This window comes from Thunnus maccoyii, chromosome 2, assembly GCF_910596095.1.
Source record: "Thunnus maccoyii chromosome 2, fThuMac1.1, whole genome shotgun sequence".
NCBI lineage: Eukaryota > Metazoa > Chordata > Actinopteri > Scombriformes > Scombridae > Thunnus > Thunnus maccoyii.
This window is the reverse complement of record NC_056534.1, coordinates 38,746,701-38,764,848: the sequence shown is the minus strand read 5'-3', so window position 1 is coordinate 38,764,848 and position 18,148 is coordinate 38,746,701. Positions and strand designations below refer to the sequence as shown.

Genomic DNA, 18,148 nt, shown 5'->3' with positions numbered 1-18,148 from the left:
TTATTTCCTTACACCACTTAAATAATGGATTAAAAATTCATATGTACGCAAACCTCTAGCTAGAAAACGTTGGTGTTGCTGAAAAAAATTTGAAAACAATACACACACAAAAAACCCCACAGATGACAGAAAAGTTTCTTGTCTGTTTTGTTTTTTTCCTCTTGATCATTACATTATTCTAACTAAAAAAAAAAGTAGCATCAGCCACCACAGCTACATTTTGATGTACTGTGTATTTCTGACCACAATATAACTTCCTGAGATCAGCGACAACTTCTGCACTGTTTACACACTTTGTCTTCATGTAGGATGGATGAATATAAATTTTCGCTTGTTCACACATTAATTAACAACTGCTTTTTCAGAGACACTTAGGAATGGTATAGTCTACACAGGAGCACTTTCACTTGAAGGGTTTTGTTGAAACAAATAGAGGAGAGTAAAGAAATGGTAATGGTGTTATCTCTGAACAGTTATTCACATTAGCTGCATGTGAAACTCTCCTGACCTCTAGTGGAAATATTAAGTATTGAATCGATAAAAGGCACCAGAGGAGGTTTGACCCCATGTTGTCCCCATCACTCTAAACTAGATGACAAGGTGTCATCTTGATTCTAAATTTTGCATTATCTTAATTTAATACAGTTGCTGCAACTTTATATTGAAACAAATAACTATATTGTACTATTACTTTTGACCAGAAAATCCAAATCAGTGGAGAAATAAAGTGATGAGAAGAATTCCATAGATTCTCACCAGGAATTAGAAATTATTGAGCAAAGTAAAACATGTGACAATGTACTTGAATATGAAAACAACTAAATGCTCTCAGCCAGAGAAAAAACAGACATGTTTGGTGTCATTACATAAGACATAAACTTCTGTTTCACACAAAGCATATAATGTATGTGGTGAGCAACAAAGCAGGTTGCCGAGCAGATCACACCTTACGTGCACACTAACACAGACATGACCACCGTATACTGGAGCACAAACAGAGGTTTGCACTGTATTAGATCAGAATGACTAAGTTGTCTGTTGTTAGTTGTTGTAAGTTATGATCATGCAGCTCATGTCCAAATAATGGTTCCTGAGCCATTTGGTTAAAAGGGTTTCATCAATTATCCAGATGTTTTTCAAAAGAGGAGTTCAAACTTTCACATAAAATAAAGTCAGTAAAAACTATTTACAGCTACTGTGACATTACCCCAAAACATTCTTCATAAAGACTTTTAGCCTTTTAGTTTGATATCATCAATTTAATGCAAACATAAGCAGACAATAGTGTTTTGCTCCCTCTAGTGGACCACATCCCTGTTGGAGTAACAGTGACAACAAATTGACAATTTAGAGTCTAACAATACTACTGCTGTACAGTGCACTATATATCTGTGTCCTCATGTTTTTATACCTTTGCTTAATTAGAAGATCGATTTGTTGTTGCTATACATCAGTATATTCATAAGTATAAAATGCACTTCTGTATTGGCTCCTCAGTTGGAATTTGCAGTGTGGTTGTTTTTATCAGGTACTTTTCTTCAAGTGTCTTCGGAGGAAATCTTTTTAACCTTAACATCAATGCAAAAAGCAGCACTTACCATTGCACCAATAGAAAACAACCACAGAAGAAAATGTTCCATTTGACTAGCCAATCATGACTTACATTTCCTTTAATGGAAAAGTGTGCGTAGGTTGTGACATCCGTGAGTAAGAACAGTGTCGCTGCCTGTCAGCTACAGGTCATCATCACACATGGACAAGCTGCATGTTTTTCTAGTTGTTCTCTTAGGTAATTATTTTGATATTACATTTTGAAGATTACATTACAATTGGTCCCATTTTGAGAATTAACTCATGCAGTAACCCACATCTTTTTTAACGTGAAATGCTGCGCTGTAACATTTCAACCTGCTTAAATTGTTGTGTTTGTATTCCAGGAGTTGTTTCCTGCAGTCATGATGGGATCTCTGGATCAGTGTTGGAGGTTACAGTCAGACCAGGAGACAACATCACTCTGTACTGTGACTGCAAAACATCATCTGGAGTATACATAGTGTGGTACAGGAACTGTTCTCATGAGAACCAGCCTTCTCTTGTTCTGAAAACAAAATTTGAGAAAATGTATGTCCCCAGAGACTCTACAGACATTCTGAATCCATTCCCTCGTTTTCATTTGGTGAAGAACCAGTCCTCTGAATCCTATGACCTGCTGATCATGAACATCACTGATTCAGATGAGGGCCTCTACTACTGTGGAACTGAACAGACCAAGGTGGAGGATAAGACAACAATTTCTGACAGAAATGTTTACACTTATGGAAATGCCACAAGGATCGTAGTCAGTAAGTAGTCTCATCTGACTTCTCTATATGTGTGAATTATCTACACAGTAAATCTAACCATTTGACCAAGCAATCACCACACAGGAAGAAAATGTGGGCTTACATTAATGTGGACATTTGAAAAATAAGAAGTAGGTGAACCTTCATGATGTCACAGTGCACTTACAAAATATATTAATTGCATCATCATTAGCTGGTCATGAGGTTGAATCCAGAGTAAAACAACTGCTAATCTGGAAGGAAATGCTGTTTCACTGTTACAAAGGATTCCTGCCAAATCAGAGACCTCTTGGATCTGAGGTGTTATGAGTCATGTTAAATGTAAACCCAATATTCTATTTTTATTTCCATGCAGAGTGAGTTTTGAGATAATTTTCCATTTGCAGATAATAGGCTTGACTTGGGAAAAAGTTTCCTGTTGCACTTACTGTTGACATTTGCGAACCTAATAAATCATAATTAAAGACAGATCAGCCAAATTAGAATGATTGTAGATGATTCTGGTTGTTTCTTTAGTATAAAGGCAATTCTGAATTTGGGCCAAAGTGAAAAAGTGTATCTAGAAGGCAAAGTCAATACTGCACCAAGAATACTATGCAGGTCTCAAATATTAATGGTGATGTCATTTTTTTTGCCACCCACATTAATTTCAATCTAATTTGTTTTTATTTGTATCTTGGAAATATCAGGGTTTCTTGATTACTGGGGTCATGCACAAACATATATGACCACATGTACTGTATGTAAATCCTTGTGCAAGAAAATATAACACTTTATGAGATCAGCGTCTAATCAAGCTAATCGTTATAACCTTGTGTTTGATCCAGACTCCAGTGAGCCTCGTTTCCTGACTTCAGACTGTGGTGTGTGCTGGACACTGCTGTTCTCTCTGTGTCCAGCTTGTTCTGTGCTCTCCTCTTTACTCTCCTCTATTCTGGTTTATCACATCTGTAAGAAAACAGGTACCTGCTGTAATTCTTACTTTTATGCACATAGTACCATTTACTACTGTGGCAATTTGAAAACCTACTCTTCATATTTTTGATTGTAACTTGTAAATGCTAGTTTTCCAAAAATATTTCTATAATATTTAATCTACAAAATTTATTCTCAATTGCATAAATACAAAGCTGGCTGAGGATATGTTCTCTTCTTTTAAAGGAATAGTTTGACATTTTGAAAAATATTCTTGATATTGTTAGTCCAGCAATAACGATTAATATATTTATAATAATAATAATAATATATTTAATCTACAAAATGAATTTTGAATGACAAAGAAACCTGGATTCAGATAAGCTCTCTTCTTGTAATTTATTATATGAGGTTGGCTCTAACATGGTGTGATGATCCTATATTTATTTCTGCAGTTAAAGAACCTCAGGTTGATGAGCAAACACCTGACACTAGAGGTCAAACAAGACTGAATCAGGTAATTTACAGTACTTTTATGAATTCTAGTTTGTGTGGTTTTGTTGTTTCATACTACACTCATCTTCTGATTTTTGCAAATTAGTGAACATATGTTACACTTACAGATGAGACACATAATATAAAAATAAATGTTTTTAACAGTAGTTCATAATGAATCATACAGCTAGTATTAACTGTACATGGTGATGATTCTGAATAACAAATGTCAAATCATAGGGTGAAGATGTGTGTTATGCTGCATTGGAAAACTGTCAGGCATCACAGAGACCAACAAAGAAGAAAACTCCACGTTCTGACTTCAGCACTTATTCTGCCATTAATACTTCTGGGGTGTAAAGCAACACAAGAAGTTGTATAATGAATTAATTATTGTTGATACATATAGATTATTCTATTCTATTAGCCCAGAGTTAAGCAACAGTCATTACCATCAATAACTGACCTGTAAGAAAATGTGTATGTATAAACTAGTTTACTTTTTTGTGAAGGTTGAAAGCAATTGTTTGTTTGGAAAAGTTCATACCAAACTCTACTTTTTTGTCAATTCTCCAATGACGATAAATATACAGCAACTGTTTTGCTGTATTATTCAAAAGTTCATAAAGCCATCAGTGCTTCCACTGTGTACTTCCACTTCAACTGTTTCTGATTGTTTCTAATTGTTTTGGATTTTCCACTGTTAGTGGCCTGAACCACAATTTATATGAATTCATTGTGTTCATTTGTTCATTCATTCTTCTAAGAATATACATGATTTTATCTCATCATGCCTGGATTACTGTAACAGCCTTTTTACATGTCTAAATAGAAAAAAACTGTAGAGCAGCTACAGACAGTACAGAACTCAGCGGCCAGGTTTTGAACCAGAGGAAACAGGTTTGAACACATCAACCCAGTTTTAGCCGTTTTACACTGGCTTCCAGTATGTTTTAGAATTTTAGATTTCAACGTTCTTTTAATTACTTAAATAGCACTAAATAATCTGACCCCTCAATATATCTCAGATTGTTTATCTCCATACGACTCTCATCTGAAGACTAAGGGGAACAGAGCTTTTGAAATGAGAGCCCCGAAGCTCTGGAACAACCTGCCTGAGGAAATGAGGCAGGCTGAGTCTGTGGCTTCCTTTTAATCTAAACTCAAAACTACTTTTATCACACCACCTTCCCTGATTTCAACTGATTCTAGTTTTTATTCTGTTTTATGGGTTTTATTGTTTTAGTTTTGTTGCTCTTTTAGTACTTTTATTCTGTTATTGCTGTTTGTTTTTATGTGAAACACTTTTTAGCTGTTTTGATAAGTGCTAATTAAGAAACATATTCTATTATTTTTCTTATTATTATCATTATTATTATTAGAATAGATACTGTACATCTTGTGTATTTTATTTCCAAGCGGCAACCTCCAGGGCTGAAAAATGAAGCCAGTGCAGAAGTGCCAACAACTGCAGTTCCTTGAATGACCACTTGAGGCAGGATCCCAAAGCGAGTCAATACCCATAGACCCCCATGTTAAAATGCCCAACTTTACAGCAGAAATAAACATGTTTACAGCCTGGTACAAAAAACGGTTTTGGTCTCTACAACTTATTTCCTTGCTCACGACAACTGTACAGGGGGTGATTTTTTTTATAACTCACCTGTTTAAATTTTATTAAGCCGTAAATTTATGCATAATGAAGGACATGGCTGCTTTGAGTGACAGGTCCGCCAGCTTTGTGGTTTGTTTCAGCGATTCGGCCCACCTCTTTGCCCATTTTGGATTGGCCGGGAGTGAGGCGGAGTCAGTCACTGCTAATATGGTGACGGCTCGAGCGGCTCACTTCGAGCTTCAAAACCACTCTTCAGAAACCAATGGGTGACTTCATGGTGAATATGTCCATATTTTATAGAGTCTGTTTATTTCCCTTCACCACTAAAATAAAAGATTGAAAATTGATGAGCTGTGAAAATAAACAAATAAACCTCACAAATATAAAACCTATCTGTGGCCGTTGATTATAATTTGCTTCAGATTCAATTATTTGATTGAAATCGATCTGCTACATTTCATATCGACAATGACAACTGTTTGTCTGTAACAGGACACGATAGCTCTTTTCAGAAAATTTCCTGTTTTCATCTCAAGTTAGCAACCAGCCCAGAGTCTTCATCACTGCAGTTTGTTATGTTAGAGATGCTACAGAGAATAATAACAATGATAAACTTTATTTATTTATTTCATCAAAAACAAGTTACAAACTGCTTTACATGGTTCAACCAGGATTAAAATATTTGAGGGATGTAACGATTAAAATAATATTCAAAAATTACAATTTTTTAATATCCATTAATAATGTAGGATAATAATAATAATAATAATAATAATAATAAGAGGAAGAAGAAGAAGAAGACATGTTGGAAATAAAACAATGTGCAAGCATTAATGAAAGGCTTTTTACATATAAAAGATATAAAAGACATCACGATTCTGCAAGTGTCAGATCCTCAGGCAGGGAGGTCTAGAGCTGAGGATCACCTTTAGTCTTGAACTGAGATTTAGGAACCGTCAGAGGCAGCTGGCCTGAGGATCTGAGGCTGTGCTGTGGCTTGTAGGGGACCAGAAATTTAGCAATACAGCTGGGAGCTAAAAATTCATACTACACAATGTTTACTGTTTATTCCTCTGTGAGGATATACTGTATATATATGCAGAGATCCCAGTATTTATATTTGTATCTGTATTTGTTGAGGCAGCAAAAATATTTGTATCTGAATTTGTATTCAAATAAAAGTGGAAAGAGGCTTAAAAATCCTGTTCTTGTTTTTAATTTTAGAAAATTAAAGTGTTACAATAAGTGTTCATGAATAAACTACGGAGAACGGGAATAACAGGTTATGGAGAGTCCCTTGGGAGCACTTTGCTTGTGTCAGTAGCTCAGCTTTATCTCTGGGGAACACCCCCAACAAATAATTTTTAAAATATTTGTATGAAACAAATATTCATATGAAAACCCACTATTTGTGCTTTGCCAAATAATGTATTTGTATTCGGGCACACCCCTAGTATATAGATGTTTTGCTGTATTGTACAACAGGTCATGAAGTCATCCACTGTTGCTCACTGTTAGTGGCATGAAGTGTATATGAAATCATTAATGAAAAAACATTCACAAAGACTCAATTCCTGCCTTTATTCATTTATTCATTCATCCCACAATAGATGCAGCTTGTGTGTTTTATTTCCTTCCACCACTTAAATAACAGATTAAAAATTCATATGTACACAAACCTCTCGATAGAAAACTTCTTTGGTGTTGCTGAAAACAATTTGCTTCAGATTCACTTTTTTTGATTGAAATCAATCTGTCACAGTTCATAATTGTAGTGATGACTGCTTGTCTGTAACAAGAATCAGTAGCTGTTTTCAGGCAATTTCGTCATTTTATCTCAAGATATCAGCCCTGGTCCTTCACCTGTAGAGCTTTGTACAACCACATTTGTTGTAGCTGATTCTGTTACAGAGAATAAGGAAATATATAGCTATTAAATTTCCTCCATACCTTATTTGTTCACAAAATGGCCCTGCCACCTAGTTTCCAAGAAGTTACAAGATAATACACAGTTAGCAGTGAGCCCACATCCTGTAGTCCATAAGATCAGTTAAGTTTACAGGAAACCCATGATGACAAACAGCCCCTCATATGACTGCAGAGCTCAACATGCAGACAGACTGAGGCTGCAGATTAGTGGCCTGCTGAAGGTATCAAATGGCTTGATTTTGCACGTTCATTGTAGATGTTGAGAACACAGATCATCCTTCAAATCACACAAACACAAACCACAGCTACATTTAAATGTGCAGTGTATTTCTGACTATGTCAAAGACTGACCACAACATAACTTCCTGACATCAGTGACACCTTCTGCACTGTTTACACACCACATGTTCATGTAGGGTGGATGATTTTTTTGTTAAGCACAATATAAATTTTCACTTGTTCTTCAACTTTTTTTCAGAGACACTTAGGAGTGGTATAGTCTACACAGGAGCACTTTCACTTGAAGGGTTTTGTTGAAACAAATAGAGGAGGGTAAAGAAATGGTGATGGTGTTATCTCTGAAGTTAGTCATATTAGCTGCATATGAAACTCTCCTGACCTCTAGTGGAAATATTAAGAATTGAATCAATAAAAGGCACCAGAGGAGGTTTGACCCCATGTTGTCCCCATCACTCTAAACTAGACGACAAGGGGTCATCTTGATTCTAAATTTTGTGTAGTTTATATACAATACAGTTGCTGCAACTTTATATTGAAACAAATAACTATATTGTACTATTACTTTTGACCAGAAAATCCAAATCAGTGGAGAAATAAAGTGATGAGAAGAATTCCATAGATTCTCACCAGGAATTAGAAATTATTGAGCAAAGTAAAACATGTGACAATGTACTTGAATATGAAAACAACTAAATGCTCTCAGCCAGAGAAAAAAACAGACATGTTTTGTTCTCATTACATAAGACATAAACTTCTGTTTCACACTTCACAGCGTATCCTGTATGTGGTGAGCAGAGTGATTTTTAAACAACAAAGCAGGTTGCCGAGCAGATCACACCTTATGTGCACACCAACACAGACATGACCACCGTATACTGGAGCACAAACAGAGGTATGCACTGTATAGGATCAGAATGAGTAAGTTGTCTGTTGTTAGTTGTTGTAAGTTATGATCATGCAGCTCATGTCCAAATAATGGTTTCTGATCCATTAGGTTAAAAGGGTTTCATCAAGGATCCAGATGTTTTTCAAAAGAGGAGTTCAAACTTTTAAACATAAATTCAGTAAAAAACAGTAGTATTTACAGCTACTGTGACATTACCCTAAAACATTCTTCTTAGAGACTTTTAGCCTTTTAGCTTGATATTATCAATTTAATGCAAACATAAGCAGACAATAGTGTTTTGCTCCCTCTAGTGGACCACATCCCTGTTGGAGTAACAGTGACAACAAATTGACAATTTAGAGTCTAACAATACTACTGCTGTACAGTGCACTATATATCTGTGTCCTCATGTTTTTATACCTTTGCTTAATTAGAAGATCTATTTGTTGTCTCTATACATCAGTATATTCATAAGTATAAAATGCACTTCTGTATTGGCTCCTCAGTTGGAATTTGCAGTGTGGTTGTTTTTATCAGGTACTTTTCTTCAAGTGTCTTCGGAGGAAATCTTTTTAACCTTAACATCAATGCAAAAAGCAGCACTTACCATTGCACCAATAGAAAACAACCACAGAAGAAGATGTTCCATTAGACTAGCCAATCATGACTTACATTTCCTTTAATGGAAAAGTGTGCATTGGTCGTGACATCCGTGAGTAAGAACATTGTCGCTGCCTGTCAGCTACAGGTCATCATCACATATGGACGAGCTGTGGAACTGAACAGACCAAGGTGGAGGGTGAGGTCAAAATTACTCCTCGAAAGATTTACAGATATGGCTCCATAACAACACGAATCCTATTAAGTAAGTATTCTGGTCTTGACTTTGCTCTTGATTATTACAATGTGAGACTGTTGAACATCTCACCCCAACACCATTGACATTAATATGCTGCATTGACTGCCTCTACCCTTATAACAGCATTAGTCTGCATCAGAATTCATTCAAAGATGTTGGAAGGGGATGAGGTCAGAAATCTGTGTAGGCCACTCATGTTTCTCCAGACCCAACTCGACCAACAACAGCCTTGTCTTAAAATCGGCATGAATTTATTCCTGGAAATTGGCAACTATATACACTCATATTTATGAGGGAAAATTAAAAATAAAACATACTTGTTTACTTATATTGATGAAGCCAGTGAATTATCCCAATCCTAAATTCAACAAACTCTATTTGAAAATGTGCAATTTAATGATTAACTGTTGTTAAAGTTGAATCCAATGCAAAACAGCCAGGCCAAGTTTTGTTGATCAGTTTTAACCCATTCTACACATTTGATGCAGACTCCAGTGACTCCAGTTCATGCCCTGTTGTGTCTGGTGTGCCTGCTGTGTCCTGGATAGTGATGTTGACCCCAGCCTTAACTGTTTTCTCCTTGTTCCTCTCTTTTATTTTGGTTTATCATCTTAATCAGAAAACAGGTACCTATTCTAACCTGAAAATTGTTTACTTAATCGTTGTTCCCTCATATTATTCCCCTAATAGATGAATCTCCTTACATGTTATAAAATTATTTTTTTCTCAAATAAATCATAATTAATCCTGTATTTAGTCATTTAAGGGGGAAATGTGTTATTTTTGTGAAAGGTGTGCATTTGCATGCTATGCAGTGTAATCCTGTTGTATTTATTTCTGCAGATAAGGACGTTCATCAGAAAATGCTTGACACCAGAGGTCAAACAAGAGGGAATCAGGTATGATGTACTTTGTCATTTAATTAAGAAGACTTGTTGGATGATACATGCCACACAATAACACTACCTATCAGACATGCACAGCAACATAATACTGTAACAGTAGAAGCTACATATTAAAGAGTCTAAATGACAAATGTCAATTTGTTTCTCAGGATGAAGATTTGTGTTTAACACGAGTTGTGTTCCGGGCTCAGCATGGACAAACCCACCAGTAGGCAGAAGATGGACAGAACAAACACTGATTTATTCAAGCAAAAGAAAAAAAGTGCGCAGTTTAATTTGTTATTTCCTCTTGCTTTTCCAGCCAGTTATTGTATGTGTGTGTGCAGCTGTGAGTACATCATTGATGACGTCATGAGGCTGATAATCAGCCTCATAACAGCCTCTCTCTCAATTCATTTTAAAACAGCGCTTACTTGCTGACTTGTTTTGTTTGTTGTTTACATTAAAAGCCATGTGCTAGTAAAAATACCATGTTATCAAAGTTAATAAAACGCTTTTCTACTGAAACCTTTCAAACACGTCTGACTTTTCTGTTAGTGTCTTAGCCTTCTTTGTTTTGATACATCTACAGTTATATAATGAAGCCATCTTATTGATAAGATGTAAAGAGTTGAATTAAGGATATGCTGGATGTGGGGGAAAATAAAACTTTTCTCAAACATTCAATAATGTCTTTCAGAGACATTTAGGATTGACATATTTAAGAGCACTTATCCTCAGTCAGCGACAAAAACTGCTGACATAAACTCCTCTGACTTCTAGCAGAGATGTTAAGTAATAAACCAAAAAGACCATCAGAAGAATTTAATAATAATAATAATAATAATAATATTTGTGTATAGAACTTTTCTTAACACAAAAAATATTCATGAATATTTATATACAGTGTACAGCCTCAAAATGCACCACTGTATGTATTTCACTAGCAAGAACCACACCACAACAATATGCCATTTAAAGGTTTCATGGAATTCAGGAGGTATTGAATGTTGAGGATAGATGAATGAATGTGCGTGAAGGTAGAAGGAAGATGTTGTCTGTTAGGCTGGTCTGGGAGGATGTACTGAAGACCAGGTGGAGGGAGACTCAGTGTGGGGGTTCCATACCAGCAAATTTTATTATTTCACTAAATGACCATTATACATCAAGGAAATGTTCATTAATGTACACTTACAGTAAGAATGATCTTTTAGAAAGACCAGTCCACCATACTACAGTATATTGCACATATATCATTATGTATATGCAAAAATTTGCTGCATCATGTTTATCAAGTGTAAAAATTAAAGTATTTACTCGTGGGATAGGATATGATGAGCAGCGATACAGTATAACAAAATGTAAAATTTCAAAAAGCCTTTTTAAAATGAATTTTGCTTTTGTTCATGTAAAAACAGAATAATGAAATAGAGTTATAATGTGCAAATGACATTTTCTTTTGTTTTTTTAATGCAAATTATAATTGTGTATTTAAATGTATAAACAAATACATGCTAAATCAATAAAACAAAAAACCTTTATAATGATTAGCCTCTATAGACAAGATCCATTAACAAGGCAGGGTTGATTGTGTACCAAATGTACCATTTGCCAGCGTAGATCATAATGGAAATCAGGCCTGAATTTATGTATGGTCAACAAATATTTTTAATGCTTTTTGTCATACTGTTATGATGGTGGATGTCTATGTTAAACATGGTCAAAGTTCCAAAACTTGAGCTGAAAGTATGTAAAAAAAATGCTGCCTTCAAGTCAAAATCCAGGGCCTCAGCCTGCTCTGAAAGCTCCATTTGTAGTGTTACCTCTACTTCCCTCTCTTGATGACATCAGATTGTTCGCACATGCCCACAAATGGTCATCTGTTCTTTGTCGTAGCCTTCATTGCTAAGGTTGTTCCATGGGTGGTTTGCGTTGTCCCAGAAAAAGAAACAACATTTGCCAACTATTGTTTGTTTACGTAGCCTCTTGAGATGGTAGAAGTCTGCTGGGCAGCTTCCTGGAGCTAACCAGTCAGAACACAGTGGGCTCATCAGAAGGGGGACCTTAAAGAGACAGAAGCTAAAACGGCCTGTTTCAGACAGAAGCTGAACTCATGGGCTTTATAAAGGGCCAATATAAGATAAATAAGGAGTTTTTTTAACTGATAGTCATGCAAAGATATATCAGTAGAAACACTTTAAGACTGCAATTAATTGTTGTGTACTCACTCAGTCCTTCTTCTCAGTTCAGTGTGTTACTTTACTATAAATCCTTGATGACTACAATATCTATCCTTAAGGTTCTCATGTTAAGATGATGTTATTTTCAGTAACCTCGAAATATTTTCAACATTTTATCTGCAAAGGTAATTTTGAAACTGATCTCGTGTAGGCTGCTGTAACTGCTCCTCTGTTAAAGGTATTGTGTCTTAAGGAATAGTGCTGTTGTATTCATTTCTGCAGCTCAAGCTGATCAGAAAAGACGTGACACTAGAAGTCAAATGACATGCAATCAGGGAAATTACCAGTAAGATTTTTATTGGTCTTTAAATGTATAGACCTTTGTCATGGCGAATCATTTTGACTTATCAGACAATTAACCAACAATATTAATAGAGGCTGCAATCCATTTGTGTGCAAGACCTTGGTAGTGTGCATGCTTACTCACTGGCACAACTTGATACAATGAAACCATTTTACTTGATATTTAATCATAATTATGAGATTAATAAAAACCTAGACTTTACCATAACATTATATTGGTTTAGTTCTTCTGCCCAACACAAATTTAAAAGTGATCAGCTGTACAGAAGTGTCAAAACTGATGTTTCTGTACAACTTCTGCATATTACAGATTGCCCCTGAAACTCAGTTTCAAAGAAGTTACAAGGCAATAAAGAGTTGACAAGAATGTTAACCTCAACCATCATATAGTCCTTGTGATCAGTGAGGCTTACAGGAAACCCATACTGATAAACAGCCCTCATACGACAGCAGAGCTCAACATGCAGATGGACTGAAGCTGCAACTTCGTGTCCTGTTGGAGGTGTTGGTGCATCTTTTCACTGTGTTCATTGTGCAAGTGTAAAAACTGAAAAAACACTTGAACACAGCACATAAAGCCACAGACAATGTAGTGTAATCACATGTTTAAATAATTAATTTAAACATGCTTAATATTAGCTTACTGTAAAAACTTACAAATGTCCAATTGAAAATAAATAAGTAATCTGGTTGTTGTGACTATGGAGCTTTCACATAAGAGGCATTTCATCATCTCACCTCTTCATGCAGATACCCTCTGAGGTGATATGTGCTGTTAGATTATGCAAAAGTGAACACAAGGGTGCAAGTCAAGGAGGAAAACAACCCTGGTTTCTTATTGTAAAATCAGTATTTCACCATTAGTATTTTCTTCCCAAAGACATTTTCATCAGACTTTATAATGAATTTGATCAATTTAATGCTACCACAAACTTCCTCCCTCGAGTGGGCCATCTCTCTATTGACACCAACCCATCGCCCGGTGCAAACTTGGCTTTACCTTCTTAGTCTTATAATGTGTATTTGGAAAATATGCATGTTATTATCCCTGACTGACACTCCCTCTTGTCCTACTGTTTGTGACAGCTGCTAGCTTACTGTTGTCTTGTTTAACCTTTCAACATGGCAACTAATGGTGAAGAGTGACATTAAAGTGACAATTTACATTTACAACACCATTACAGTGCATTACTGTAACAGTGGACTATATGTCTTTGAAGTCCTCTGTCTGAGTTAACCTCAATCATCATATATACCTTGTGATCAGTGAGGCTTACAGGAAACCCACACTGACAAACAGCCCTCATACGACAGCAGAGCTCAACATGCAGATGGACTGAAGCCGCAACTTCGTGTCCTGTTGAAGGTGTTGGTGCATCTTTTCACTGTGTTCATTGTGCAAGAGTAGAAACTGAAAAAACACTTGAACACAGCTACTAAAACCACAGATGATATAATGTAATCACGTTTAAATAATTCATTTAAACATGCTTAATATTAGCTTACTGTAAAAACTAATGATAATAGACAAGAATAACATAGATATGTTATTACAAAAGATGTATGTACTTTAAAGTAAAATATTTTAAAGCTCTCAGTCAGAGCAAACCTCATTTAATTGATCAAAGGCCTGTTTTGTTCTCATTCAGCCACAAACCTCTTTCTCACACTAAACAGTGCATATGTGGTGAACAGGTTTTTGTTTAAAAACAGAGCATCAGTGGTTGACAAGCAGATCACATCTTTTACGTGCATGCACACACACACATACACATTTATGACCACAACTAACAATTATTTTCACTATCGACTAATCTGTCAATTAATTGAAAGTTGTTTAGTCCATATGATGTCCAAAAAAAGTGACAAATAATGATCATTGTTTCCCAAAGTCTGAGAAGACATCCTCAAATGTCTTGTTTTGTCCTTACCAACAGTCCACAACCAAAACATATTCAGTTTACTATCATAGAAGACTAAATAAACCAGAAAATATTCACATTTGAGAAGCTGGAATCAGGGAATTTTGACTTTTTTTCTTATAAAAAGACTCAAAATAATTAGTTGATTATTGATTGATTATCTAAATAGTTGGCAATTAATTTAGTAGTAGTCAACTAATCGATGAATCCGCTAATTGTTGCAGCTCTAAACATTATATCAGTGGTAAATCTTTTTATGTCCAATTGAAAATGTCAAGGAAGAAAACAACCCTGGTTTCTTATTGTAAAATCAGTATTTCACCATTAGTATTTTCTTCCCAAAGACATTTTCATCAGACTTTATAATGAATTTAATCAATTTAATGCTACCACAAACTTCCTCCCTCTAGTGGGCCATCTCTCTATTGACACCAACCCATCGCCCGGTGCAAACTTGGTTTTACCTTCTTAGTCTTATAATGTGTATTTGGAAAATATGCATGTTATTATCCCTGACTGACACTCCCTCTTGTCCTACTGTTTGTGACAGCTGCTAGCTTACTGTTGTCTTGTTTAACCTTTCAACATGGCAACTAATGGTGAAGAGTGACATTAAAGTGACAATTTACATTTACAACACCATTACAGTGCATTACTGTAACAGTGGACTATATGTCTGTGAAGCCCTCTGTCAGAGTCTCAAATGCTGCTCCACATTGTACAAACATGGTTTTATCTCATACTGTACCTTACCTCATACATAGCCCAGACAAAATACTCTTTTTGTACTATATGCTCTGTCTGTATACTGTAGGGATTCAGTCATGATTGTACTTATCTGAAAAAATCTTGTTGTATCTTCACATCAAGACCATCATATAGCATCACACCCATAGAAAACAACAACAGTAGGAAATGTTCCATTCTACTCGCCAATCACAACAACATTTCCTTTAAAGGAAAAGTTAGTGACGACATCTGCGAGTGAGACTTGTCTCATTGTCTTTCAACACCAGGCAATCAACACACATGGAGGGGCTGCATATTTTTCTGGTTGTCCTCCTAGGTAATTTTTGGTAAACTTTTCAAACATATTTTATTGATTCTATTTTGACAATGAATAGATGTTAACATCAGTGTTGTAGTGAGCAGTAGCCTTCAGTACTTTTGGTGACATTTGCATCTGTGTTACACTGGTCACATTTCAATTTGGTTTTGTATTCCAGGAGTTGTTTCCTGCAGTCATGATGGGATTTCTGGATCAGTGTTGGAGGTTACAGTCAGACCAGGAGACAACATCACCCTGTACTGTGACTGCAAAACATCAGCTGGAGTATACATAGTGTGGTACAGGAACTGTTCTCATGAGAACCAGCCTTCTCTTGTTCTAAAACTAAATCGTCACGCATGGAAACAAAACACTGACACTGCAGGCTTTGTGAATCCCCTACCTCGTTTCCACTTTGTGAAGAACCAGTCCTTTGAATCCTATGACCTGCAGATCATGAATGTTACAGGTTCTGATGAGGGTCTTTACTACTGTGGAACTGAACAGACCAAGGTGGCGGGTGAGGACAAAATTACTCCTCGAAAGATTTACAGATATGGCTCCATAACAACACGAATCCTATTAAGTAAGTATTCTGGTCTTGACTTTGCACTTGATCATTACAATGTGAGACTGTTGAACATCTCACCCCAACACCATGGACATAAATATGCTGCATTGACTGCCTCTATCCTTATAACAGCATTAGTCTGCATCAGAATTCATTCAAAGATGTTGGAAGGGGATAAGGTCAGAAATCTGTGTAGGCCACTCATGTTTCTCCAGACCCAACTCACAAAACCTTTTCTTTATGGATATCACTTATTTCATTAGTTCTGTTGAAAAAGGGTAGAGACTTAACCAAACAGTTGCAGCATAGCTAGAAACACACAACTGTCTGAAATATCATTGTATGGTCTATGCCAGGGGTAGGTTTAACCATGGGACAGTTTTATAGAAATTTTCAAAGGGGGGCCATTAACTGGTGCAGTGGAAATGCAAGCCTATATGTTTTCTTTATTTATTTTAATTCATTTAAGATTATATTTGATTTGCAACACTGTTCAGGACTGTATTTGATGGGGCGCGGGGGGAGGGCGCGGGGGGGGGGGTGGTATCAACACACCATTTCTGTTCAACTGCCAAACATTTGTGTTTCTGGAAAACAAAACTGTTATGGTCGATTAGACTAAAGTTGTGGAATTAAAACAGTGTTAGAATTAAACTTTAATTTCTGGCAGGTGTATTAGACTTCATTTCAGATGCACAGTTCAAGTAATATGGTGAACCATGGTTTTAAAGCCTCTCCTTGTGTTGGAGCAGTATTATATTACAGTTATTGTGATTTATAGGAGCCTTGTGTTGATTTTGTTATCTATAGATTTGTAAACTATATGTAAATGTTTTGATGTAAACTGTGAAAGTCAAAATCCTCAGGAGGGAGGAGGGTTGGATTTGGCCTACAGGCCACTATTTGCCTCCCACTGGTCTACGCTGTATTAGTAAGATTTCCATTAATGTCATCATGAAAAACAGCCCCAAACCGTATGTGACACTTCTTTATGTTTGATCTAGACTCAAGTGAGCCTCATCACCCGACACACTCACCCGACTGTGGTGTGTGCTGGATGCTGCTGTTCTCTCTGTGTCCAGCTTGTGCAGTTCTCTCCTCTCTCCTCTCCTCTCTTCTGGTTTATCACCTCTGTCAGAAAACAGGTAACTGCATGAATATGACAATTTTATCCACTCAGGCCTTCTCTCTTCGGTTCATTGTACACTTTGATGACCAGAATATGTTGTATTTCTGTTCTATCTCGGTGTGGTGTAATGATCCTGTACTCATGTTTGCAGCTAAAAATCCTAAAGTTGATGAGGAAAGACCTGACGCCAGAGGCCAAACAAGAGGGAATGAGGTAATTTACACCAGGAAGTTGTATAATTCTTCATATGCATCATATCCATAGTGTATGTTTTTTTTGTGAATTTTATTAAATCATTGTATTACATCGTACCTGTTCATACTTCTGACTAATACACTGTATGTCAATATATTTGTCCAATCATAGGGTGAAGATGTGTGTTATAGTGCACTGGAACTTCGTCAGGCATCACAAAGACCAAAGAAGATGAAAACCCAGAGTTCTGACTTCACCACCTATTCTACCATCAATACTTCTAGATTGTAAAGGGACAAGTTATTTACACTAAAATAATAAATTGTGTAATGAATTCATCAAAACTGATATTTCTTGCATTTTGTTTTCCTCACAAACCAGAGAAAAACACAGAGAAAACAATGAATACCATTAATGATGTATATGAAAGTCATAGTTAAGGATTTTATTTTTCTAAAGTTCTAAAGAAATTGTTTTGTTGAGAAATTGATAATAGCTTCTTTTGGTGTCAGTTTTCCAAAGAAGAAATAAAGAGAATAAATATATATGTTACAGTATATTTCATGAAGCCAACA

The 18,148-nt window shown here is 36.0% G+C and overlaps 2 protein-coding genes and 1 long non-coding RNA gene across 4 annotated transcripts; all 3 read left to right on the top strand.

The window, feature by feature from the left end:
* Nucleotides 1–1,618: 1,618 nt before the first annotated feature.
* Nucleotides 1,619–4,949, top strand: LOC121884367. 2 transcript variants are annotated; one of them, XM_042393155.1, is made up of 5 exons: nucleotides 1,619–1,789; nucleotides 1,938–2,342; nucleotides 3,170–3,304; nucleotides 3,713–3,774; nucleotides 3,993–4,949. In XM_042393155.1, the coding sequence occupies exons 1-5, from the start codon at nucleotides 1,753–1,755 to the stop codon at nucleotides 4,110–4,112; spliced, it is 759 nt and encodes a 252-aa protein (XP_042249089.1). In that variant the 5' UTR covers nucleotides 1,619–1,752; the 3' UTR covers nucleotides 4,113–4,949. The 2 variants fall into 2 exon arrangements, with proteins under 2 accessions (XP_042249089.1, XP_042249080.1); XM_042393146.1 differs by having other exon boundaries at nucleotides 1,619–2,342.
* A 3,374-nt stretch (nucleotides 4,950–8,323) lies between these two features.
* On the top strand, nucleotides 8,324–17,864 carry LOC121905314. The gene is made up of 5 exons (XM_042423500.1): nucleotides 8,324–8,428; nucleotides 15,857–16,264; nucleotides 17,254–17,394; nucleotides 17,530–17,591; nucleotides 17,745–17,864. The coding sequence occupies exons 1-5, from the start codon at nucleotides 8,398–8,400 to the stop codon at nucleotides 17,862–17,864; spliced, it is 762 nt and encodes a 253-aa protein (XP_042279434.1). The 5' UTR covers nucleotides 8,324–8,397.
* On the top strand, nucleotides 9,025–10,673 carry LOC121884697. Its single transcript, XR_006092402.1, has 4 exons — nucleotides 9,025–9,287; nucleotides 9,770–9,907; nucleotides 10,125–10,180; nucleotides 10,336–10,673. It is a non-coding gene; the product is annotated as an uncharacterized LOC121884697 (long non-coding RNA).
* Nucleotides 17,865–18,148: the final 284 nt, after the last annotated feature.